Here is a 26,481-nt window from a genome sequence, read left to right as displayed (position 1 = left end):
GGATTAGTTTAAATAAATCACCTATAGTAGCATTACTTTATAGTCTTTATTAGAGATTGGACTAACTGAAAACCCAAGATCCAAGCACCCCTGAAATTTGAGTGTCCTAACACTCTGTGTGATTGCTTTGCCTGACTGTATGTTGTTTGACATGGGAACAAAGCTTAAAAAAATAAGCTACTGATTCAGATCCAGGACTCCCTTCATAAACTCAGATCTGAATTTTGGGATGTTCAAAATCTAGATTCAGGTCCATTCTGAACTAAATTTAGTGGCTTTAATTAATCTCTGCTTAGTACCTCTGAACAAAGGGGACTTTGCAACTCAGCTCTCAATAGCACGATTGGGCTGCTCAGTTTCTGATTATTTTTTTTAAACAGTACTCTGGAAACACTCTACTAATACTAACACCCAATTGCTAAAGTCTGAGAATCTTAAGCTTGAGAAGGTACTATTGAAAAGCAAAAATGCAGGAGGACAAAGGACTGTCTAGAGCCTTGTCAGAATGGTTTTACACTCGGTAATATTCTTTTAATGGCTAAAATACAACACTAGGGTCCTAGCTGATACTGTGGGTTGGTTTTTTTCATTTGGCAATCAGTATTCGTTTTTCTTGTGTGTTTTCACATGGAGCAAACATGAAAATGTTTCTCCATTTGCCTGCTTCCTTGTTTGTGCACCAGCAACAGTGATGTCTGTAAGAATGTGCATTGTACTGGAATTAGTAGCTGTTAGTTAATATCAGCTGTAGAGATAGCAAGAGAGCTCATGGTTGTTTTGCTTCCTTTTTTAATGCCAAAGGACAGAGAGAGAGTTGTGGATTTAAAAAAATAGAAATATTTTGAGATCTAGAGCTAATTACTTGGGCTGGCTATGCAAGACTCTGCCTGATGAAAAGAGGATAGCATGGAGCCCCTAAAGGGGAGGCAAATCCATAATGGCAAGTGTAGAAATCCTGCTCCTTGAAGAAAAGGTGCCTGGGTTGAATTGCCTGCTGGGAGAGCCCAGGTAAGCATGGCTAATGGGCTGAATAATGAGAAAAGCAGTGGGATGTATCCAACACAGAGCAAGTGGTACAACCCAGATAAATAGACCACACAACTTATTTGTGCCCTGAGCAATAATGACATATGCACAATGTCCCATTCTCAGCCTCTGTGCAAGTGATTATATTTCAAACAGCATTGCATTAAAGTATTGGAGGCACCAGAAGGCGGGCACTTAGCACCGAACTTGGCTCATTCAGAGCAGCAGTGCTCAAGCAGTCACTGGAAGGCCATACCGTAATACACCCACCTACAGTGAGTTTAACATAAGGAATCACTAAAGTACTGTATATCAGCATTACCTTGGAGACTCGTGTAATAGATAAACATTAGGCAGAAGATTGGGAGCCCAGCTATCTTTTACTTACCTTCCTCATTAGGGTGTTTTGAACAGAAGAAACTTTAATTTTCTGTAGCTGTTTGAAGATGAAAGTGCTATATAAATGCTAAGCATCATTATTGGGATGTTACCAATAGGCAGCAGTCAGTTAAAAGAGGAGAACACAGCCCAACCTACCCCTGCATCAACACACAGGAACATGACGTTTGGCTGGATACATGATTACTTTTGTTGGAATTGCAGCCACACAGATATAGGGAGAATTCAGAAATCTATTATGGCATCCAACCACCGATGTATTTAGGTGGCAATGTATTGACATCAAAGGCAGTTATGCGCCGTATTGTGGGTAGACAGGAACAAAATGTAGGTAATGTTCACTGTGTTGCAATCATACTTGGCTAGTGTACAGCTTAAGATCCAGCTTACCTGCCCCCCACCTCCCTTTGGAGGAGATACTTTGATGCTCTTTTTAGGGCCAAACCTTCTGCTATTTATGTGTTGGTCAAGTATCAGAGGGGTACCCATGTTAGTCTGGATCTGTAAAAAGCAACAAAGAGTCCTGTGGCACCTTATAGACCAAGGGCTGGTCCACACTGGGGCGGGGGATCGATCTAGGAAACGCAACTTCAGCTACAAGAATAGCGTAGCTGAAGTCGACGTTTCCTAGATCGAACTAAGTTTTCTTACTGCGGGTCCACACGGCGCAGGCAAGCTCCCCCGTCGACAGCGCTTCCTCCTCTCGGCGAGCAGGAGTTCCGCAGTCAATGAGGGAGCACTTCTGGGGTCGATTTATCGCGTCCAGATGAGATGCGATAAATCGATCCCAGAAGATCGATCTCTACCCGCTGAATCGGGCGGGTAGTGTGGACCTAGCCTAACAGACGTATTGGAGCATAAGCTTTCGTGGGTGAATACCCACTTTGTCATGTGTCTGACGAAGTGGGTATTCACCCACGAAAGCTTATGCTCCAATACGTCTGTTAGTCTATAAGGTGCCACAGGATTCTTTGTTACTTTTCATGTGTTGGTGAATCTTTGTGAGATCACGCTGAGAGGATATTGCCCAATTTAGGATGCTATTATCTTTAGCTGTAGGCTCCACTCGTACTCTTATCCCTTTTTTCTTGCAAACCAGTGATTCCACCTCTCTGTAATGCATGTGTAGAACTCCCTTTTGATTTAAGGAGAGTTATGCACACACACCAAGGGAAGAATAAATCTTGTAGGATCAAAGTGATATCCAGAAACAGCATTTTTATTATGTCTACAGGCCATAAATATAATAAAATGCAATAAAGGGTAGCCCTCTCTTAAATGATTACAGCAGGGATCTACAAAAATCATTAAAAGTAGCCGTAGTTTTTACTGAACGCTCAGTAAAATTGTTGGGAAATCACTGGGAATTTTAATGTGGTCACTTTAGAGGTGTTTATAGATGTAGGGCCCTTAGTGCAAGTTTCATCGTTGATGAATATAGATGTGTGGGCCTATATAGATGTTATGAACCTATATTGTGCTTTGTATTTTGAAGTAGTCAGCAGTGAAAGTTGGTGTAATATAGTGTAAGTCTATGGAGCTTGTCAAACCAAAAACAGATGCACAGACTGATTCAATCCTGCGAACTTTGCCTATACTAAGACCTAAAGAGGGGCTACATTGTTAATGTCGTTACACTCAATTGCACAGCATGTGTAGACAGTGTATATGGGCTCAGTCTTGTGCAAGGTGCCGAGCGCTCTGTGGCTGATCAAGCACGTAACCAGAGGCTCACCTTTGAGCACGCCAGTCGTCCTGCTGAATTCAAGTTAGACTCCTGCTCAAGTGCTTTTCTGAATGCTGGGCCTAATCCTGCAGGGTGAGGAGCAGCTCCTGAAAAGGTCTGAGGTGCTGAGTGCCACTTTCAGCAGCGGGAACTGAGGCTGCTTAGCCTCTTGCAGATGGCACTCAGCACAATGTAAGTTAGTTTTTAAATGCCCTCAGTTCCTCTAGAGTCCATTGGGAATGAAGTATCAGAGGGGTAGCTTTGTTAGTCTGGATCTGTAAAAGCAGCAAAGAGTCCTGTGGCACCTTATAGACTAAGGCTACATCTACACTACAGGGGGGAGTCGATTTAAGATACGCAAATTCAGCTACGTGAATAGCGTAGCTGAATTCGACGTATCGCAGCCGACTTACCCCGCTGTGAGGACGGCGGCAAAATCGACCTCTGCGGCTTCCCGTCGACGGCGCTTACTCCCACCTCCGCTGGTGGAGTAAGAGTGTCGATTCGGGGATCGATTGTCGCGTCCCAATGGGACGCGATAAATCGATCCCCAGGAGGTCGATTTCTACTCGCCGATTCAGGCGGGTAGTGTAGACCCAGCCTAACAGACGTATTGGAGCATGAGCTTTCATGGGTGAATACCCACTTCTTCGGATGCATGTGGGAATTAAGGGATCCCTGTGCCTTTCAGGAGATACTCAGCACCTTGCTGGATCAGTCATTCTTGATTATAAGATAAGAAATACAAGTAGCTGACAGTAAATTCCTGAAAGTTACATTATTTTTGGCTCAGCTGTAAATTCAACTGATTTATGGCTGTGACTCTCCCCTGACAATTTCTTCACATCCAGACCTGACTTATAATCTACTGTTATCTAGGTATGTTATTCATTTTCTAACACAAATATTTGATGTTTAAAAATGCATTTACGGTCCTATAAAATAAAAGCAGACCAGATCCTAAACACCTTTTGTCTATAAGCATATGCTCTAAATTATTATTTTTAAAAAAGTAATATGGTCAAATCAGGAAAAGAATATAAAGAGTTAACTGATCCAGAGGCAAAGCAAGACGGTGGAACCTTTTAGATTTCGGCTTTGACCATTTTTCCCTTTAAAAGGACAATTTGATCTGTTCTTCCTTGGGAGAGCTTTTAATGCCACCTTGATTTAGGAGGTATTTCTAACCAGTCAAACCAAACTCACATTATCAAGGTTTCAGCGGTATTCAAAAAAGATGGCCAATATAGTTCTTCCTTAAAATCACCCTTGCATGCGCCTTCAAAACTTTCCATCACCTGGACCCTGGCTCAGTGCAAATCGCAGGGAAACCCAAGGAAATCGCTGCGAGGGAATTTTTCCTCTGGTGCCCCTCTAAGGTTTGTTTTCTCGGTGAGGTTTGCACGGCCTCTCTCCCCCCAGGACGCGGTTTCTAGCCCTGGTTACCTGTGGCTGTGGTCACACTGCAGCCGCTACAAGGATGCGCTAGAAAGAGACTGACTCCCGCGTACGCTTGTTTTCACTCTCCCAAGAACTAGCCCCTCCAACTCTGCTGCAACGCCAAGCGGGCTGCGTCCGGCTCAGCCCCACACCCCGGCTGCCCACCGCCCGGAGCCTGCCCCGGACTTACATCGAGGAAGATCGACATCCCTTTGGTGAGCGGCAGGGCCGAGCTGAGCTCCTCGGAGGAATTGGTTGAGGAGGGGGACATCTCCTGACCATCCTCCATGCCTTCTGCCAGGGAGCGGGGGCGCTGCGGCCGTCGTGCCGGGATGAGCTGGGGCTCGGCTCCTGGAGAGACGCTGCTGCAGCCGCTGCGGGAGGCTGCTCACACTGGGCTCTGGCCGGGGCCCCCTCCCCGCGCTCCTCCCTTTGCTGATGGCGCTAGAGCCCGTGTCAGTTTCATGGAGTCACATTGCAGCGCGATCGCTCCCCAGGGACCAGCCCGGCAGGGTGGGCAGATCCCGCCACCTTTCCTCCTCCTTCGCCTCCGTGCAGCCTGGGGGGAAACTCCGCTCCCCCCGGCCCGAGCCGTGATCGCCAAATTACCCGGGTCTGGCGCGGAAAACAACAGCCCCTTCCCACGCGGGCTGAGGATGTGGCTTCGGGACTGGACATCCTCGACGGAGAATTTTAGCCCGGAGGAGATGTGCTCCCCCGGGCGCGCTCTCTGCGCCCCTTTGTGCGTCTGCACGGGCGGGGAGCTCAGCCTGCATCCAAATGAATGTCTAAACCCATCGCACATATTTAATTTACTCCGGCAGGGAAACACATTGGGACATGACTGATCACCACTGCAAACCGGATAGTGCTGGTGCCTTATACCTGTGCAAAACCAGAATGGAAGCTGGTAAACAATAGTCCCCACTTGCTCCAAATACGAGCCAGAGAATTCAAAGGAAATATCAGCCTATACCTAAGGCTGCTCCTCAATCTCCCTGACTCCCCCCCCCCCCCCGCCCCCCAAGGATGCAACAGGCTCATGACTGAGCCCTTTACTGTGGGTCCCACTCCCCGTTGGCAGTGGTGGTGTAGCTATGTTTGGTCCCAGGATCTGAGAGACAAGGTGGGGGAGGTGATATCTTTTATTGGGCCAGCTTCTGTTGGCAAGAGAGACACTCTTTGGAGTTACACAGAAGAAGAGCTCTGCGCCCCTGGAGAGTCTCTCTCGCCCACAGAAGCTGGTCCAACGCAAGAGATTTCCTCCCCCACCTTGTCGTCCTATCTCCCTCCCTTTGTCTGATTTGCCCACTTATTGAGAATTGTCATGAACCTAGAGTCTGAGATCGCTGGGGCTTTTTTACTTGTTTGTACAGAGCCTCTGGCACCTCGACCCCGATTGTCTCTGGGAGACACTGTGTGATGTGATGCCAATAAATAACAAGCCAGTTACAACCACATCTTTGTAAAGAAATTCCGCCCCCTATAGTCTTATGCTAGAACTTTCATGTCAAATTTCAGCCTGGTTTCAATTGGAAGCACCAATGGGGGTAATTTAATTCCGATCTGAGGATTTACCTGCATAACTCCCAATTGCAAAAATATACTAGTCACTTGTAAATGTCTTTCAAAAAGGTATTTTATAAAGGAAAGGGATGGGATTCTTAACTCTGTTACCGTCTCCTAGAAATCAGCCGGAAATTACTTTTTTTTTTTTTTTTATGATTCTTGCTTTTCGAGTTTATTACCGGTGAGTATAAAATAAAATGCCATTTGTGTGCCATTTTCATTACACTCCTGGCGAGCCTTCCAAGAAAGGTTGAACTACTCGGGTAATTCACAAAGACTCTAAAAACATACTGAAGAAAATCCAACAGGTCTGAGCAATGATCCACGTAATAAACACACTACACCATTTTATGTCGTAAAGTACGTGAATTTGCTAATGGGCTTTACAAACTGTATTTGTGTGTTGGAGTTAGAGCGCGCTATTTTTCGTGTGTGTGTTTCAAACTGCAAAGAAGGAAAACAATGACGGGCAAAGAAAGAAGGTAGCCACTTCTTGCCCTCCGTGGAAACCCATCAAGCTCACTTGGCTGGATTGGCTGCATTGCCAGACTGGCAGAGCGCATCTGCTGAACTGCTGCTCCCTTTCCCACGCAGGTGGCTAGGAAAGGGAAGGAGGTGGGGTGGAGAATAGTTCTGTTTCCGCCCTGTACAGGGGCTAGGGCAGTGAGCACGGGGAAGTAAGCTACTTCATGAATAGGGCTGGCTGGCTTAGCGTCCTTCCCCCATGGAACAAAGAGAAAGCAGGGACCAAGCTGTGATGCTGGGTGTCTCAGCCTGGTCCTCACCTTGCTCCTAGAGAAGACCTTATTGCCCCTCACTTAGACAGGATTATGACTGAGTCCAGTCCCCTGCCGTGGAGACAACCCAATGACTCAGGAGGTCCCTTCTAGGCCTATGTTCCTATGACTGGAAGGTGCTGGTCCAACTCAAAGGGAACACATTTTTGCATAATAAGCAGGGATCTCAGTTCACCCTTTTCCTAGCTATTGTTAGATGGCAGCACTGGTGCATTTGCCTTATAATTGGCCCTGCCTATTTTGACAGTTCTATTCCCCCCCCCTTCACATGTCCAATCAGTAAGTGGAATTATCTGCTGTAATTTTTCAGCTCATTCAAATGAAGCAGCTCTCATTGTGTAAATATTCACATGCTAGGGTGTAAAGTGCTCTATGTAGTGTGCACTGAGACAGCGCTACAGAGCTATTACTCAGGGTATGTCTACACTACGAGAGTAGTTCGATTTTACTTAAAGTAAATTTGTGGAACCGATATTACAAAGTTGAATGTGTGTATCCACACTAAGGACAGTAATTCGACTTTGTGAGTCCACACTAACGGGGCAAGTGTCGACATTGGAAGCAGTGCACTGTGGGTAGCTATCCCACAGTTCCTGCAGTCCATGCTGCCCATTGGAATTCTGGGTCGAGCCCCCAATGCCTGCTGGGGCAAAAAATGTGTCGAGGGTGGTTTTGGGTAACTGTCGTCATCCAACCGTCACTCCCGCCCTCCATCCGTGAAAGCGCCGGCGGGCAATCAGTTCGCGCACTTTTCTGGTGATTGACAGTGCAGACGCCACAGCACTGCGAGCATGGAGCCCGCTGCGATCATCGCTGCAGTTATGGCCATTGTCAACACCTCGCACCTTATCATCCACCTTTTTCAGAGGCAGATGCTGAGAAATCGGGCGAGGAGGCTACGGCAGCAAGGTGAGGACATTAAGTCTGAGAGGGGCACAGACCTCTCGCAAAGCATGGGACCCCGCGCCGTGGACATCATAGTGGCAATGGGTCATGTTGATGGTGTGGAACGGCGATTCTGGGCCCAGGAAACAAGCACGGACTGGTGGGACTGCATAGTGCTGCAGGTCTGGGATGGATCACAGTGTCTGCGAAACTTTCGCATGCGTAAGGGAACTTTCCTGGAAATTTGTGAGTTGCTGTCCCCTGCCCTGAAGCGCAAGGTCACCCGGATGCGAGCAGCCCTGACTGTCCAGAAGCGAGTGGCCATAGCCCTCTGGAACCTTGCAATGCCAGACAGCTACCGGTCAGTCGCGAATCACTTTGGAGTGGGCAAATCTACCGTGGGGGTTGCTGTGATGCAAGTAGCCAACGCAATTGTTGAGCTACTGCTCTCAAAGGTAGTGACCATGGGAAATGTGCAGGTGATCATAGATGGCTTCGCTGCGATGGGATTCCCAAACTGCGGTGGGGCTATAGATGGAACTCACATCCCTATCCTGGGACCGGCCCACCAGGCCAGCCAGTACATTAACAGAAAGGGCTACTTTTCAATGCTGCTGCAAGCACTGGTGGACCATAGGGGACGTTTTACCAACATCAACATTGGATGGCCGGGCAAGGTTCATGATGCTCGCGTTTTCAGGAACTCTGGTCTGTTTAGATGGCTGCAGGAAGCTATTTACTTCCTGGACCACAAAATAACTGTTGGGGATGTGGAGATGCCTATAGTCATCCTCGGGGACCCAGCCTACCCGCTAATGCCCTGGCTCATGAAGCCCTATACAGGCGCCCTGTACAGTGAAAAAGAACTCTTCAACTACCGGCTGAGCAAGTGCAGAATGGTGGTGGAGTGTGCTTTTGGACGTCTGAAAGGGAGATGGAGAAGCTTACTGACTCGCTCTGATCTCAGCAAAAACAATATCCCCATTGTTATTGCAGCTTGCTGTGTGCTCCACAATCTCTGTGAGAGCAAGGGGGAGACGTTTATGGTGGGGTGGGAGGTTGAGGCAAATTGCCTGGCTGCTGATTACGCCCAGCCAGACAGCCGGGCGATTAGAAGAGCCCAGCAGGACGCGCTGTGCATCCGGGAAGCTTTGAAAGCTAGGTTCCAGAGTGAGCAGGGTAACCTGTTACTATTAAGTTTGTTTAAACAGAAGCTGAACCTGCCCCCATTTCTTTACCCAGTTAATGTTGACTATCCTCTCCAGTTACCAACCCCCTTTCCCCCCTTCCAACACACCTTTAAAAATAAAATAAATGAAACTTTGTTCATTAACACTGTTTTCTTTATTAAGGATTTCATGGTAAAGGGTTGAAACTGGGACGCAGACTGTGGTGGGGAGCGGGTGTAGTGATGGAAAGGACGCTCCTAAACTCGAGGAATGACAGGCTCCTGCTCCTAGAGCGGTCCGCAGTGGTGGACTGGTTGTTTCAACAGAGCCTGCCACCCCTCCTTTTCGGGACTCTGTGTGGGGGGGCTATGTGACTTCGTGGCGGGGGAGGGCGGTTACAGATCCCCTGCTGCGTGGCTCTGTCATCCAGGCTAAGGACCGCTGCATAAGATCTGTAACCGCCCTCCCCCGCCACAAACTCACATAGCCCCCACATACAGAACATGAAAACCACCTCCCAGACTGACCAGGTGCCTAGTGACTGCAATGTGTGTGTGACCTTCTGCTGAACCTGCCTGTGTCTGTACCCTGGTAAAGGTGACTGTCAGCTCCAATTACCAACCCCCTTTCCCCCCTTCAAACACACTCTCCTCTAAAAAAGCAACAGAGGGTCCTGTGGCACCTTTGAGACTAACAGAAGTACTGGGAGCATAAGCTTTCGTGGGTAAGAACCTCACTTCTTCAGATGCAAGTAATGGAAATCTCCAGAGGCAGGTATATATATCAGTGTGGAGATAACGAGGTTAGTTCAATCAGGGAGGGTGAAGTGCTCTGCTAGCAGTTGAGGTGTGAACACCAAGGGAGGAGAAACTGTTTCTGTAGTTGGATAGCCATTCACAGTCTTTGTTTAATCCTGATCTGATGGTGTCAAATTTGGGGATGAAACTGGGACGGGGGCTTGGGTGAGGTGCTTTTGGAGTGAAGGAAAGGACTTATCAAATCTTTGGGAATGAGAGCCTTCTGTTACTTGAGCAGTCTGCAGGGGTGGAGTGACTGTTTTCACGGCCCCTGCTACCCCTCCTTCTTGGGACTTTGGGTGAGGGGGGGATGGGACTTTGTGGTGGGGGAGGGCGGTTAGAGATAGAATGCAGCAGGGCTCTGTCCTCCTGCCTCCGGTCCTGCAGAACATCTACAAGGCGCTGGAGCGTGTCCGTTTGCTCCCTCATTAGTCCAAGCAACGTTTGAGTCGCCTGCTGGTCTTCCTGCCACCACGTCTCCTCCCGTTCACTGTGTGATCGCTGGTATTGCGACATGTTCTCTCTCCACTGGGTCTGCTGTGGTGCCTCGGCTCGGGAGCAGCCCGTAAGTTCTGAGAACATCTCGTCCCGTGTCCTTCTCTTTCGTCGCCTGATCTGCGCCAGCCTCTGGGAGGGGGATGCCGGGGTAGCTCGGGAGACGCTCGCAGATGTGGGATGGGAAAAAGAGAGTGAATTCCTCAGAAAGATACAGTTTTGCGAACAATGAATATAGTCTTTCTCTGTGAACAAGACCATGCACAGCACCTATCACATGCGCACTCAGTACAAGGTCGAATTTTCGGCCTTCCCATTGAGTGCCTGGAGTCTTGCTGTACAGATCACACAAGCGGGGCTGGACAACGGAATTCGGCTAGTAGGCGGACATGGTAAGCCGTAGACTTTTGGCTGCTTAAAGCTTAATTTATAGCAGTGCCCTCCTTTCACGTTCCAAGCAATGCTCCTAGCGTTGGCCAGTTCCTGCTGCCGGCAATCCGGCCAGCATGAACTCTGCCCCTGTCCCACCCCCCTCGCGGCTGTCCCCGGGAAAGATCCCTCCATGCTGCCCCTGTCACGCCTCCCCCATGTGGCTGTAAACGGCCAGTTACAGTTATGTAAAGGAACAGGCAATCAGTCCCAATACTAACATTCCCCTAATTCAAAGCAGGTCACCATGAGTGATATCACTCTGATGAGGATTTCGGAGACAGAGAAAGACCTCATGCTGCATGAATGCCAGCAAGCACCAGGGCCGTATGCCGCCATGCTTTGCGAGGCAATGATCCCAGCGTACTTGCTGCTAGCCTGGCGCAGAAAAGTTTCCTACCATGGAGGACACAATAAGGCCGCTCTCCCCAGGAACCTGATGCAAAGGCTTTCACAATACCTCCAGGAGACCTTCATGGAGATGTCCCAGGAGGATTTCTGCTCTATTCCCAGACATATTGACAGAATTTTCCAGTAGCTGCACTGGCAAGGACTAGAAACTAAAGCGCCTAGGGCAAACTAATCATGAAAAACCCATTGTTAAGATACCATTCCTATTCTGTTCAAAATAAATGTTTAAAACACTTACCTACTGATGTTTCCCCTGATTCATGGTCTGGGTTACTGCCTTGGGAGGATTGGTAGGGGATCTCTGTGAGGGTGATGAAGAGATCCTGGCTGTTGGGGAAATCAGCATTGAAAGCACTGTCGACTGCCTCGTCCTCCTCATCTCCTTCCTCATCTTCCCTGTCCGCGAACATCTCCGAGGAAGTGGCCGTCGACAATACCCCATCGTCAGAGTCCATGGACAGTGGTGGGGTAGTAGTGGCGGCCGCACCTAGAACGGAATGCAGTGCCTCGTAGAAACGGCATGTGTGAGGCTGGGATCCGGAGTGTCCGTTTGACTCTTTGGTCTTCTGGTACCCTTTTCTCAGCTCCTTAATTTTCACGCGGCACTGCATTGCATCCCGGCTGTATCCTCTCTCCGTCATGGCTTTGGAGATCTTCTCATAGATCTTCGCATTCCGTTTTTTCAATCGCAGCTCTGAAAGCACGGACTCATCGCCCCACACAGCGATCAGATCCAAGACTTCCCAATCAGTCCATGCTGGGGCCCTCTTTCTATTCTGCGATTGCATGGTCGCCTCTGCTGGAGAGCTCTGCATCGTTGCCAGTGCTGCTGAGCTCACCACGATGTCCAAACAGGAAATGAGATTCAAACTGGCCAGACAGGAAAAGGAATTCAAATTTTCCCTGGGCTTTTCCTGTGTTGCTGGTCAGAGCATCCGAGCTCGGACTGCTGTCCAGAGCGTCAACAGAGTGGTGCACTGTGGGATAGCTCCCGGAGCTACTAGCGTCAAATTCCATCCACACCTACCCTAATTCGACATGGCCATGTCGAATTTAGCGCTACTCCCCTTGTCGGGGAGGAGTACAGAAATCGATTTAAAGAGACTTCTATGTCGAAATAAATAGCTTCGTTCTGTGGACGGGTGCAGGGTTAATTTGAGTTAACCCTGCTAAATTCGACATAACCTCCTAGTGTAGACCAGGTCTCAGTCTCTGACCGTGCATAATGGAGAGGGAAGGGTGCTCTAAAAGTTGTACCTTAATTTTTCACCACTCCTGTCAGTTCAAGACAGAATATTAACACTATTTTAATGCACCATTTCATATTTAATAGAGTACAGATTTGCAAATTTTCTCCGTGGTGCTGCTGTCACATTTTTTGCGTGGGGGTTAGGGGAGGGGGAGTAACCTGTCTCTGCCTGCAGTTGCCTGTCCAGAGTTTCATGAGAAATAAATTGATGTCCTTGAATTTAAACCCTCTCCAGCTTGGTCTTGTTCTGGCCATTCAGAACACACTTCCTGTGTGTCTCTCTCCTCCTCATCTGCGCTTCTTCTTTTTTCTAGTTTCAAGAGAAAATGTGATTTAGGAGAGACATAACTCCCCAGTAATAAACAGAGGGGCATTAAAAAGAGGGAAGGGCTCTATTATCCTAACTGAAGGTGACCTGAAAATAGAAAAAAAAAACCTATCTGGTCATTTTTGCTTCTTAATGATATGCACACAAATCCCGGAAGTTTCGCGTTTTTATTTATTTGCTAATCTACTTGTTTTTAAAAGATTGGGAAACACGTGACTGAAGAACTACAAGACAATGAGGACAGCGCAAGAGCCAAGAAAGTGAAAGGTGAGCAGTTGAGAGGGGAAGGGATTCTTTGGGTTTGTTTTTGTTAACACGTTTAACTTCAATGACAACTCACCATTTTCCAGAGACTGGAAGCCTTTGTTAAAGAGCCCAAACCCTCACCCCTTCAACAGGAGGCATTAGACCTCACAGTTAACACCCCCTGAGACCTCTTACAGGTCCTTTAGCAAAATCAGGGAAGAAGAGATTTGATCATCCTGATATATTTAAAGGTATGAACAAGCAGTTTGTTATCTCCCCCCCCCCAAATACCTTTAATGCTTCTTTGTGGTTGTACGTAGAAAGCTTGAGCCTAATAATTTAAAAAAATCTTTTATAAGAAACTTTTATACAGATGCAGACTCTTACAGAGTGCTTTTCATCAATTGATCTCACAGTGCTTTGCAAAGGAGGTAAATATTATTACCCCTACTTTACACATGGGGAAAATGAAACACAGAAGTGAAGCAAGTTGTCCAAGGAGAAATGGCTTAATTTGCTGCACAGAATGTTTAGATCAATTATTTTAAGATTGTAGGTAAACAAACAAACTTTACCCATGTGAATCAAGGATGGGTTTGGATGAATGGAGGTGGTCAGAATTTTCCAATGGAACATTTTTCCCCATTAGAAAATACTGTTTTGGCAAAACAAACTTTTTGCAGGAATATGCTGCTGCTTCTGATAAAATTTTGCTTAGGAAAAAAAAAAAAAAAAAAAAAAAAAAAGAAGTAGTGTGATAAGGTCAAAGTGTTCTATTTTCAACCTATTTTTAACTTTGAAATAACTTTTTTCATTTTAATTTTTTTATTTTATAATAAAATTGGAACAGTTTTTATTGTTATTGAAATAGGCTGTTTCAGTTGACTCAAAACAATTTTTTTCTGGCAAATTTCACTTTGTGAGTGTCAGAGTTAGTCCCCCAAGAGTCCTTTCAGGCCTTAATCACAGACTACAACCACTCTAAGGCCTTGTCTACACTACGAGAGTAGTTCGATTTTACTTGCATCGAATTTTTGTAATCGATATTGCAAAGTCGAACGTGTGTGTCCACACTAAGGACAGTAATTCGACTTTGTGCGTCCACACTAACGGTGATAGCGTCGACATTCGAAGCGGTGCACTGTGGTCAGCTATCCCACAGTTCCCGCAGTCCCCTCTGCCCATTGGAATTCTGGGTGTAGCCGGCAATGCCTTCTGGGTAACAAAATGAGTCGAGGGTGCTTTTGGGAAACTGTCGTCATCCGTCCATCACTCCCGCCCTCCCTCCCTGAAAGCGCCGGCGGGAAAACAGTTCGCGCGCTTTTCCAGTCATTGACAGCGCGGACGCCACTGTACTCCGAGCATGGAGCCCGCTGCGACCATCGCTGCAGTTGTGGCCGCTCTCAACGTCTCGCAGCTTATCATAAAGGTTTCCCTGAGGCAGATGCAGAAAAGTCAGGCAAGGAGGCTACGGCACCGCGGTGATGTCCTGAAGTCTGAGAGTAGCACAGACCTGTCAGAAAGCAGGCGACCCAGCGCCGAGGACATCACAGTGGCAATGGGTCATGTTGATGCCGTGGAACGGCGATTCTGGGCACGGGAAACAAGCACTGAGTGGTGGGACCGCATAGTACTGCAGGTCTGGGATGAATCCCAGTGGCTGCGAAACTTTCGCATGCGGAAGGGAACTTTCCTGGAACTTTGTGAGTTGCTGTCCCCTGCCCTGAAGCGCAGTGACACCCGGTTGCGAGCTGCACTGAGTGTACAGAAGCGAGTGGCCATAGCCCTGTGGAAGCTTGCAACGCCAGACAGCTACCGGTCAGTCGCGAACCAGTTTGGGGTGGGCAAATCTACCGTGGGGGTTGTTGTGATGCAAGTAGCGAAGGCAATCGTTGATGTACTGCTGCCAAAGGTAGTGACCCTGGGAAACGTGGAGGCGATCATAGATGGCTTCGCAGCGATGGGATTCCCAAACTGCGGTGGGGCCATAGATGGAACTCACATCCCTATCCTGGCACCGGACCACCAGGCCACCCAGTACATTAACCGAAAGGGATACTTTTCCATGGTGCTGCAAGCACTGGTGGACCACAGGGGACGTTTTACCAACATCTACGTGGGATGGCCGGGCAAGGTTCATGACGCTCGTGTTTTCAGGAACTCTGGTCTGTTTAGACGGCTGCAACAAGGTATTTACTTCCCGGACCACAAAATAACTGTTGGGGATGTGGAGATGCCTATAGTCATCCTCGGGGACCCAGCCTACCCGCTAATGCCCTGGCTCATGAAGCCCTATACTGGCGCCCTGGACACTGAAAAAGAACTCTTCAACTACCGGCTGAGCAAGTGCAGAATGGTGGTGGAGTGTGCTTTTGGCCGTCTCAAGGGGAGATGGAGAAGCTTACTGACTCGCTGTGATCTCAGCGAAACCAATATCCCCATTGTTATAGCAGCTTGCTGTGTGCTCCACAATCTCTGTGAGAGCAAGGGGGAGACCTTTATGGCGGGGTGGGAGGTTGAGGAAAATAGCCTGGCTGGTGATTACTCACAGCCAGACAGCCGGGCGATTAGAAGAGACCAGCGGGAAGCGCTGTGCATCCGGGAGGCTTTGAAAGCAAAGTTCCTGAGTGAGCAGGGTAACCTGTGATTTTATAGTTTGTGTACTGAGAAGCTAAACCTGCCCCCGTTTCTTTACCCAGGTAATGTTGACTATCCTATCCAGTTACATACCCCCTTCACCCCCCCTCCAACACACGTGTCGAAATAAAAATAGTTCTACTTTGTTAAAGCACACCGTTTTCTTTAATACTGTTTTAGCGGGAATTTTTTAAAACTGGGACGCAGACTGTGGTGCGGGGCGGGTCTAGTGTTGTGATGCGAATGCAGCTTCTAAACTCAAGGATTGACAGGCTCCGCTGCGGTGGGATGCTTGTTTCAACGGAGCCTGTCACCCCTCCTGATCGGGACTGTGTGTATGGGAGGTCTATTTGACTTTGTGGCAGGGGGAGGACGGTTACAGATCCCATGCTGTGTGGCTCTGTGATCCTGTCTAAGGACCGGCGCTTAAGATCTGTAACTGCCCTCCCCCGCCACAAAGTCACAGAGCAACCCACCCCCCCCAACATTACATCAAAACAACCTCCCAGACTAACCGGGGCAACTAGTCACTGCATCACTGCACTGTGTATGTGCCCTGCTGCTGTGCCTGCCCCCGACTATGTACCCTGCCAAAGGAGACTGTCCTGTCCAATTTCCAACCCCCTTTCCCCTCCTCCTCCAAAAGAACATGATTGAAACAGTAGTTAACAGAAACGAATTTTTTATTATCAACTACACATGGCATTGGGAGGTGAAACTTGGACGTGGGCTTGTGTCAGGCGGGAAGGAAAGAACTTTTCAAATTTTGGGAAATGAGAGCCTTCTGCTACTAGAGCTCTCTGCAGGGGTGGAGTGAGAGTTAGCAGGGACTCTGCCGCCTCTCCTTCTTTGCACTTTGGGTGAGGTGGGTATGGGACTTGGTGGCGGGGGAGGGCGGTTAGAGATGGACTGCAGCGGGGCTCTGTCCTCCTGCCTCCGTTCCTGCAGAACATCCACAAGGCGCCGGAGTGTGTCCGTTTGCTCCCTCAGTAGTCCAAGCAGCGTTAGAGTCGCCTGCTGGTCTTCCTGCCGCCACCTCTCCTCCCGATCCATGTTGGCTTGGTGCATTCGGGTCAAGTTCTCCCGCCACTGGGTCTGCTGTGCTGCCTGGGCTTGGGAAGAGGCCATAAGCTCAGAGAACATGTCCTCCCGTGTCCTCTTCTTCCTACGCCTAATCCGCGCTAGCCTCTGGGAGTGTGATTCCAGGCTAGGTTGTGAGACAGTCGCAGACGGGGCTGTGGAAATGGGAAAAAGGGAGTGAATTCCTCTGAAAGATAAATGTAGTTGTGAACAAAGAACATAGTCTTTCTCTGTGAACAAGACCATGCACAGCACCTTTCACATGCGCACTCAGCACAAGGTCGAATTCTCGGCCTTCGCATTCTGTGCCTGGGGTCTTGAACAGCACATTTGAGAAGCGAGGCAGCACAACGGAATTTCTGTTGCAGGCAGACATGGTAAGCCGTACACTTGTGGCAGTTTAAAACTTTTATATTACCACTGGCCTCATTTCACATTTAAATCAATGTCAGTCCCTGCTGCCAGCAATCCGGCAAGCGGGAACTCTGCCCCTGTCCCACCCCCTCGCGGCTGTCCCCGGGAACGATCCCTTTCGGCTGCCCCTCTCCCGCCTCCACCGCGTGGCTGCAAACCAGCGGTGACAGTTCTGTAAAGGAACGGGAAAGCAGTCCCAACACTAACATTCCCCTACCTAATTAAAAGCAGGTCACCATGGCCGACATCACCCTGATGAGGATCTCCGAGAGCGACAAAGAGAGAATGCTCCGGGAAAGCCTCCAAAGACCAGGGCCGTATGCCGCCCTGCTGTGCAGAGCAATGATCCCCGAGTACCTGATAATCTCGTGGCGCGGCAACGTGTCGTACTTCGGAGGACCCAATAAGGCCGCTCTCCCCAAGAACCTCATGCAACGGCTTTCAAGTTACCTCCAGGAGAGCTTCATCGAGATGTCCCAGGAGGATTACTGCTCTATCCCCGCACATATAGACCGCATTTTACTGTAGCTGCAGTAGCAGGGAATACACAGTAGAGCGGCTTGTGCAGGACAATCACTGAAAACCGGACATTGCTAGATTTCTTTTCAAAACTTGCACTGCCCCTTACTAAACCGTTAAGCGCCTAGGGCACACTAATCATGAACAACCCATTCTTTTAATTGTTAATATTCCTGTTTTGTTAAAAATAAATGTTTAGATGTTTACAACACTTACTGGCTGATCCTTCACCAGATTCTGTGTCCGGGGTAATGGCTGGGGACGCTTCGTAGGGGATCTCTGTAAGGGTGATGAAGAGATCCTGGCTGTCGGGGAAATCAGCGTTGTGAGAGCTGCCAACTGCCTCGCCCTCCTCATCTCCTTCCTCATCTTCCCCGTCCCCTAACATGTCTGAGGAACCGGCCGTGGACAGTATCCCATCCTCAGAGTCCACGGTCACTGGTGGGGTAGTGGTGGCGGCAGCACCGAGGATGGAATGCAGTGCCTCGTAGAAACGGGATGTCTGGGGATGGGATCCGGAGCGTCCGTTTGCCTCTTTGGTCTTCTGGTAGCCTTGTCTCAGCTCCTTGATTTTCACGCGGCACTGCGTTGCATCCCGGCTGTATCCTCTCTCTGCCATGTCTTTAGAGATCTTCTCGTAGATCTTTGCATTCCTTCTTTTGGATCGCAGCTCGGAAAGCACGGACTCATCGCCCCACACAGCGATGAGATCCAAGACTTCACGATCAGTCCATGCTGGGGCTCTCTTTCTATTCACAGACTGCATGGCCATCACTGCTGGAGAGCTCTGCATCGTTGCCAGTGCTGCTGTGCTCGCCACGATGTCCAGACAGGAAATGAGATTCAAACTGGCCAGACAGGAAAAGGAATTCAAATTCAAATTTTCCCGGGGCTTTTCCTGTGTGGCTGGTCAGAGCATCCGAGCTCGCACTGCTGTCCAGAGCGTCAACAGAGTGGTGCACTGTGGGATAGCTCCCGGAGCTATTAGCGTCGATTTCCATCCACACCTAGCCTAATTCGACATGGCCATGTCGAATTTAGCGCTACTCCCCTCGTCGGGGAGGAGTACAGAAGTCGAATTAAAGAGACCTCTATGTCGAACTAAATAGCATCGCAGTGTGGACGGGTGCAGGGTTAATTCGATTTAACGGCGCTAACTTCGACATAAACGCCTAGTGTAGACCAGGCCTAAGTCTTCTTTCCCTCCTTTTCAGGCAGTAGCCAGATTCCCCACTTACTTCTGGGGAGATAGTACTAGTGTTAGCCAGGTCTGTCTATTTCTGCTTTTTTTCAGGCTCCTACTTCTCCTTTCAGTATTGGCTTCCTGTTTGCTTATATAATATTAGCTGCTGGGGCGACTTCCAGCCAATTAGCCCCTCAGTTGGGCCACTCACTTGTTTCCACTCACTTAATTGGCCTCCCCCGCTGTCTGCCTGTCTTTCAATAAGCACCCAATTGATATAAACTGGTGGGTAGTTGCGTGACTGGGTGCTGGCGTTAGCCCCTGAGTCCACACATCTTGTTCCTGTGGGACATGATTTTTTTTTCTCATTCCAATTTGGGACTAAACAAAATTTCTAAATGTCAGACTTTTTGGCAGAATGGAAATTCTGAGTTTCAACCAGCTCTACTAACAAATTCAATTCTCTGCCCAATACAGAGGAATGGGCTAGGTGGCTACTGAAGGTTCCTTCCAACTTTAATAATTCTATGATATATCCATAATAGGTTAATTGAAATCAGCATTCAGTAACACTTTCCTGCTGTGCCCTGGTTTCCCCATCTATGTAATGGGGATAATGTCACTAACCTACTTGTAAAGCACTTTGAGATCTACTGGTGAAAAATGCTGTATAAGAGCTAGAAATTAGCTTTATTATTTTATTATAAGAATCATACTTCCGCCGTGTAAAAACCAGTTGCCATTGGTAATCTGCTACATGAAATATATCAGCATTTTTATGTGGGGGAAAAAATCTACAATTGCCTCCTCTTTTCTTTACAGCTTGTTGTGTCTTTAAACTTCCATCTAGAAACAAGCCTATTTTGTGAAAGCATTCACACTACACACTGACATGAAAAGAAAAGTGGCCAACTAGTATTTAATGATTTTGTGCTTCCAACTGAAAACCCATTAGTATTGCATTTAATATGAAACCGGCTGTGCTATAAATGCAGAAAATAACATCGGCAGTTATCTAGGTAAAAGACTTCCTTTTTGCTAAGGAAACTTAAACAGCCCGAAGTCTGTAATGATGCATACAAATCATTCCAGAATGATCAGCTGTAAGTGCTCTCTGTAGACATTAAAAAACACGCTGTAGAATGACTGTATACAAACATAGCCTGAAATTCATTAAAGGCCAAATCCTGTTTTCAGAACCCAGCTAGAGTCAATAGGCAGGGAGCCTACTGTGGTGCAGAGTGGATTGGCATGCAGTAGGTAACAAAATATTTGAGTTACTCAGAAGAGCCCAAGGAGATGTATGGAGTCCCCCTTTTCCTCACCACATTTCCAACAGCAGTTATTACCTCTTGGTTTACACATCTGGCGTGGCATCCTGTAGGCCTCACTGCAAAACAATCTTCTTTTTGATTAATAAAGCCCTGCATCCCATCAGTTTCCTCTAGAGTTTTCCTGATCCATAAGCTGTCGCAATACGGGCTGGAACTTTCAGAACTAACATTGGACGGCTAGTATGTGTGTGGCCGTAGGTGGTGCACAAGGGGTAAAACCTGGTGCTAGATGTAACCTTTATTCTCCATCACCTTGTACCAATGCACAGGGACTAGCACCATGGGAATGAGGAATTGAATCTATTTATTTCTCGAAGCTTCCATTAGTGGTATTAGGAGGATGGAGAACAGCAAGAACAGGAGGGGACTATGTATCCACTTCTGCTATGCATTAGATGGCAGAGCTGAGCTAGTGAAGGGCTGGGGGACCCTGGTGGTGGTTGTATTCTCAGAAAGCCCCAGAAGAATTCTGGTGGAGTCAGCTAGAATTTATTATACAGGGCACCTGTATATACTGCAACTACAACTGGGCAAATTCTTTTGGCTGAAACTTTTTGTGGCAAAAAATGCAGATTTGGTGACATTCCATGAAGTTGTGTCAGTTTCACCAAACTGTCTGGGTTGAAACCTTCCCCCCCCCCCCAACCCCTCTCCCCCAATGGAAATGTTTCATTTTGACATTTTTTAAACAAAACAAAACATTTTGATATTTTGATATTTTGGTTTAGTTAAAAATAGTATCAAAACATTTAGATTTTGTCAAAACAAAATGTTTCATTCAACCCAAAATGATCTTTCCTCCCCAACTTTTAGATTTGCCAAAAATAGTTTTCAGTTTTGAATTGTGTATGTATTTATATACAAAACTGAAAATATAAAATATTGGATTTGGCAGTAAACTGAAAAATCCATTAATTGTCCAGCTCTAATTGCAACCCCCATCCCCTTCTTCTTTCCCAGGAAATGTATTGTAGCTTAAAGCTGCAATCACACACAACCTGTTAAAAAAGGGAGTGGGTGTTTTTAACACTGTCTGCAGCACTGAAAGGTATTAGTGTCACCAAAACACTGTTTGAGCTCCTTGTATAAGGTATACACTCATTCTATAATTGTATTTACATTGGACAAGTCTTATAGGCCCAGATTTTTCAATATTTAGGTGTTCCTGTGCTCAGCACTGCAACGGCTAAGTCTCATTTTGAAAAAAGATTTAGGCACTTATGAGCCAAAATTCCCTTGATGGTCATAGGGATTTAGGCTCCAAACTGTCTAAATCCCTTTTGAAATTGAGAGAAAGCTCCTAAATCAGTTAGGCATTGCAACACTGAGTGCAGCAGTGCCTAAATACCTTTAAAAATCTGGGCTTTAGCTCCTCTGCCTCAGGTCCCCAGCTGTAAAATGGGGATAACAGTCCTTCCCTATCTCACAGGAGTGTTGAGAGGATAAATTCATGACAGATTCTGAGGTGCTCAGCTACTGCAGGAATGGGGAAGTACCTAAAATGGATGTATATCAAATGCTTCACATTTGACATCTTTAGTATTTCCTGTAGTGTGTAATACAGAAGTTTCTTATGCTGTCACTATTAAAGATTTAGATATTAATTAACGTAAATATTAATTCTAAATTCAAACAGTTCAGGAAGTCTTGATAAACTTTAGTGGCATGTTTGTAAAATATAGAACTTGCATCACATTATTTATTTACAGCTTTGTCTCCAGTCTGCATATTCTGTTTGTGAGTAGCTCTGTAGGAGCATCTTGGAAGCAGTGTTGTAAAAATGACTGTAATGGGGCTTCCAGCTGAGATTATGGCCCCTGTTGAGAAAGCGCCTGCTATGTATTAGGATGGCTGAGTCAGATATTTACTTAGAGGATCTGAGTCGAGGAACAAAGAAGTAGATCAAAAGAGGAGACCAGATCAGAAGCACAACAAAACTACATAACAGTGAATGATGAACACATTAATTCTTTATCCTACACTGTTACCAGGGGAAAAGTGACTAATAGTTCATGTGTAGCTGAAAACATTTCTAGTAGCTGCCAGTCCTATGCCACATTTGTATGATGAACAGCAATGTGTATATCTAATCTAAAGCAGAACTAGTCCAACTATTCTTTAAGAATGTCATAAATTTCCCCTCTTGCAAATCAAACACAAACTAATCCTGTTATTCTTCATGTATATTTATTATTCATAAGTATACACTGAATAATGTGAGCAATTTGTCTGTGTAGAGGTCATTTGCATGCTTCTCATTCTCAATACTTGTTATTCACTATTTGTGATATATGGTTGGTTACTTTAGTGACATGGAATAGTTTCTGCTCCCTGACTGATGATAAAATATGTAAATGAGTTTAGCAAATAATGAATGGCAAATAATAAATAATGCACTTTTGGCACAAAATTTATATGAATATTAATTCATGCTAAAATTCATGACAATGCTTTATCAAATACAACCCCACAAATTAAAGCAAATTTAATTTAGTTATTTAATTAGCAAGATTATTCATGAATCTTTTTTTTTTAACTGTTTGACCAACTATAGTCTTATGTTTTTATTTTCTTCAAAACATCATGACTCTGAGGAGTTTTGCCTGCATAAGGATGGCAGGATAAAGCCCAAATATTATTCTCATTATCATATTATTTAGAAACTTTGTTGTGTTTTTTAATGATATATTCTCAAGTTTAAGTAATACAGAAGATTCTATGGCTTCATAGTTAATCAAAGTTTAATAACATGCTATCAAAAACTAGCTACATCAAAAGATAATCCCTGAATTTCCAACTTTAACAACACTGATCATAGACTCAGACAACATTCCTAAGCTAATTATCTGATCAACCCATAAAACTCAACAGCTTTCACAGCCAGTGAGTGGACTAAATCAAAACTCTGAATCAGCATGTTTTGATTTCAGGCAGTTGTGACAAGTCCTAGCAGCTTCCTCTTCTTGGACACCCAGATGGCATCCAGCCACAATCAACAGTAAGTGCATACGTAATTTATACAAAGATGTGGTACAAAAAGATGTATCCTAACAAAAAGAGGCTTGAACTCTGAAGGTCAGCTTAGGATCTAGATCTTCATTTTGGTGTTATTCAAATCCATTAATATATAATTATTTAAGAGTAACAATTATATTACAAATGTAACAATGGAGATGTACTTAACAAAAGTCATCAAAATGATTTCAGAAAACTGTTTCTTTCCCTAAGAACTCTCCTCTGCCATGTGAGTACTTTTCAGATCTTGTCTCAGAAAATGCCATTTTTCCTTTCCAGTGATTGGCTTGTGTCACCTGCCTTATATGGTACTTTTTAAGGCAGACAGAGAAAATGAATGGTTGCATGACATTGATTAAAATATTGCTTGTATCATGAAATTGCTAAAGTATCCTGACTTTCTGAAATCATCAACATTCTTCTTATGCTTGCACAAAACCATGAAATCAACAGTTTCTTAGGAAATTCAGGGATCTGTTAGCACATTTCTATCAGGTGCATGAATACAATAGGAAATGGGCTAGCCATGCAAAAGGTGTCTAGAAAAACCAAAAACCACTGCTGGGACAGTAATGAAACCCTTTTGTGACAGGATGTGCAGAGTCAGGAATGACTCAGCATCCTGTCACTTAAATCTCCACCAATATAGGTTAATTGAGACCCAATTGGAAGGTCAATCAACCGTATAGATCTACAGCTGAGGGGCTAATTAGAGGGGGAAGCAATGCCAGCAGCTGGGAGAATATAACTTGAGAAGAAGAAAGCCCTGGAAAGGGGGATGCTGAGGGTCTGAAAAAAGGTAGTGGTAAGCAGTTGCTAGTTCTGGTGCCTTCACCAGAGGCAAGTAGGGGAGCTAGCTGGGGCTTTAAAATGTATGCAAATAGCACTACAGGTGGAGGCCTGCTGGGGAAAAACAAAATATAACAGGGGGTGGTGAAGGAGACCTGAAGTGGCATGGACTGTACTTAAGGCCTGAAAGGACTCACAGGAGATACCCCATGATATGTTGGCAACCATCTTCTCCAGTTACTTCTGACCATTTTGGCTTATAGCTGTTGATGGACCTATCCTCCATGAATATATGTCTCTTGTAACCATTTCTGACTTTAATCCTTATACTTGCACTCACTTAAAAGCTATCTTGTTGGAATTAAATAAACTAGTTTTATTTTAATCAAAACCATTCCAGCACAGTGTTGTAACTAAACTGTCTAGTAACTCCAGTTAAAGTAACAAACTGTTGGATATTAACTCTTTAAAGGAGCATCAAACCTTAACCTTACTTGGATTGTTAAAAACATACTTTTTTATAAAGCATATCTTGAAATGCAACTGCCGAGGCTGTTATATCTGGCTTACCAAAATCACAGCTGGACCAAAGTAATGAACTTCTCCATATTGTTTTTTTCACGGTGATGAAATGAGATCTCTAAAGGGCCTATCTACTAAAGATTTACTGACTTGGTATATTCAAGAAACCAATCAGCAAACCATTTCCTGGATGGTTGGAAGTTGCAATTGACCAACATTGTATTTTAGCCTGTAAAGTTGATGAGAGAATGATGAAAGCATTTTGACAAAAAAATTCATTACAAATTTTGAAATTTCCATCAAGAAGTCAAAATATGACCAGCCCTACTAGTCACACAAACCCAAGTTGCAGGTGTTGTACATCTTAGTTTTCACAGTTCTATAATAATTCTCTACATCAATATTTCCAAAAGTGTGAGGTATGCCCCTTGGGTCATTGTGAAAGGATAGTCAAGAGATCACCAACAGACCTCTCCATTGTTCTCCAGAGTTTCAGCTTTTACCTTTTTAAAATAAGTTACTCCCTACTCTGTTATGGTTGTGGGGAATAAAAACCTTCCAAATGTGATCCTAGTATAACTGATGCAATAATGTCTGACTGAGTTTGCAGAGAGCCTGAAACAATAGCTCTGAAGTTTGAACTGCTGCATTAATTTCAGTGTGTGCTAACTCAGATACCAATGGTGACATTTTAAATGTCAACATTAAGTATTTCATTACTCATCATATTATGAATATTATGTAGATCTACACCAGTGTTTCCCGAAGTGTGAGGCATGTTCCCAGAGTAGGGTATATTTATGGGACTAGCTGAAGGAGGACATGAAAGAAGTACAAATTAACGTGGGTAAATCTTTAACAGCATACTGCAGCGGGAGCACAATTGGTTTTAGTTTAATTTTCTAAAAGGATGTAGCTTTCAGAGGTTTGTGAAACACTGCTCTAAGTGTTCTTCATACGTGTGTTGTACATATCATCACAGCTGTGTGTATAAAGATCAGTGGAACTAACATTTTCAAGTTATATATGTTGTTCCTCAAAGTTCTGTAGTCAGTTTCATTAAATATATATCTATAATAAACATAGAACAGTTCATCTCAGTATAGTTAGTGTCATTTTCATAGTTCTGTAATCTTATTCAGAAAACCATTAACATTTGCAATAAACATGACATTTCAGTTCAGAATTGTCTTCCCTGGTTTTATGACCTGGCTGATCATCTTCTGCCAGATTCATTAATCTGATAGACATGTGATAATTGAAGTCATGAGTCTGATAAGAGACATAATTTTGTAAACTGAGACAGGTTTTAACATTCACAACTGAGTAAACTGTACTGTTTCAGGAAGCTAATAGGCATATGATGACAAGAGGCTGTCCAGTGATGGGTTCATGAATCTGAAAAGAGTTTGTTGATTTAATTTATTTATCTGTTAGAGAAAATTTATAGTAGTTTTTAAAAAAAAATACTATTTCAGTGGTTTAATGAAACAAGTAATTTTTGCTTCATCTTTTAGCAGACCATCTCATCCAGCCTGTGGAACGTGTCCCATGAAATAACTCATATGCAGATATGAAAGGAGGTCAGTTGTCTCCTGTGCACTCCACCATGCCCTCAGCTCACACTACAGGCAGCCTGTCTCAGTTTCCCTCTTGGACTATTCAAATAAAACTTCACCTGGGCCCTTTTCTTTTTTGATCAAAAATATGCTGCCCTGAGGCCTAGGTTTATTAATATAAAATAAACTCCAGATAAAACTCAAAATCCCAGAACAAAGTGCACACAAAACAAAGGTTTCTCTTCCTGCTCCCAGGCCTTCCTCACTGGGAGCTTTTCTGCTTTGGAAGACCACTCCCACGCCCTACGGGGCTGGAGTCTCAGTCCTGTTTCCCAGGACTCTCTACTTGAGCCCCCTCACTGATCTCGGAGGGCTTGTACACACTACCGCTTTATGTTGGTATAACGTATGTCGCTCAGGGCTGTGAATAAGCCACCCTCCTGAGCGACATGTTACACCGACC

The 26,481-nt window shown here is 45.6% G+C and overlaps 2 protein-coding genes and 1 long non-coding RNA gene across 4 annotated transcripts in view; 1 reads left to right on the top strand and 2 right to left on the bottom strand.

The window, feature by feature from the left end:
* NECAB1 (N-terminal EF-hand calcium binding protein 1) overlaps positions 1-5,609 on the bottom strand; it is a 146,271-nt gene extending 140,662 nt beyond the window's left edge. For both annotated transcript variants that reach the window (XM_005291563.5, XM_065585886.1), the window contains exon 1: positions 4,782-5,609. In XM_005291563.5, coding sequence (XP_005291620.1) covers positions 4,782-4,880 — 99 coding nt within the window. In that variant the 5' untranslated portion in view covers positions 4,881-5,609. The remainder of the gene's footprint in view (positions 1-4,781) is intronic.
* Positions 5,610-12,868: 7,259 nt separating this feature from the next.
* LOC103306101 (uncharacterized) lies at positions 12,869-26,116 on the top strand. The gene is made up of 3 exons (XR_508781.3): positions 12,869-12,987; positions 23,064-23,131; positions 25,977-26,116. It is a non-coding gene; the product is annotated as an uncharacterized LOC103306101 (long non-coding RNA).
* LOC135981762 (uncharacterized) lies at positions 16,269-18,552 on the bottom strand. Its single transcript, XM_065585884.1, has 2 exons — positions 17,833-18,552; positions 16,269-16,838 (listed from the first exon to the last, which is right to left on the bottom strand). Exons 1-2 carry the CDS (start codon positions 18,407-18,409, stop codon positions 16,363-16,365), a joined length of 1,053 nt encoding a protein of 350 aa, XP_065441956.1. The 5' UTR covers positions 18,410-18,552; the 3' UTR covers positions 16,269-16,362.
* Positions 26,117-26,481: the final 365 nt, after the last annotated feature.

The sequence above is a fragment of the Chrysemys picta genome, chromosome 2 (assembly GCF_011386835.1).
Source record: "Chrysemys picta bellii isolate R12L10 chromosome 2, ASM1138683v2, whole genome shotgun sequence".
NCBI classification, from domain to species: Eukaryota; Metazoa; Chordata; order Testudines; family Emydidae; genus Chrysemys; species Chrysemys picta.
This window is presented reverse-complemented; position numbering and strand designations above follow the sequence as displayed.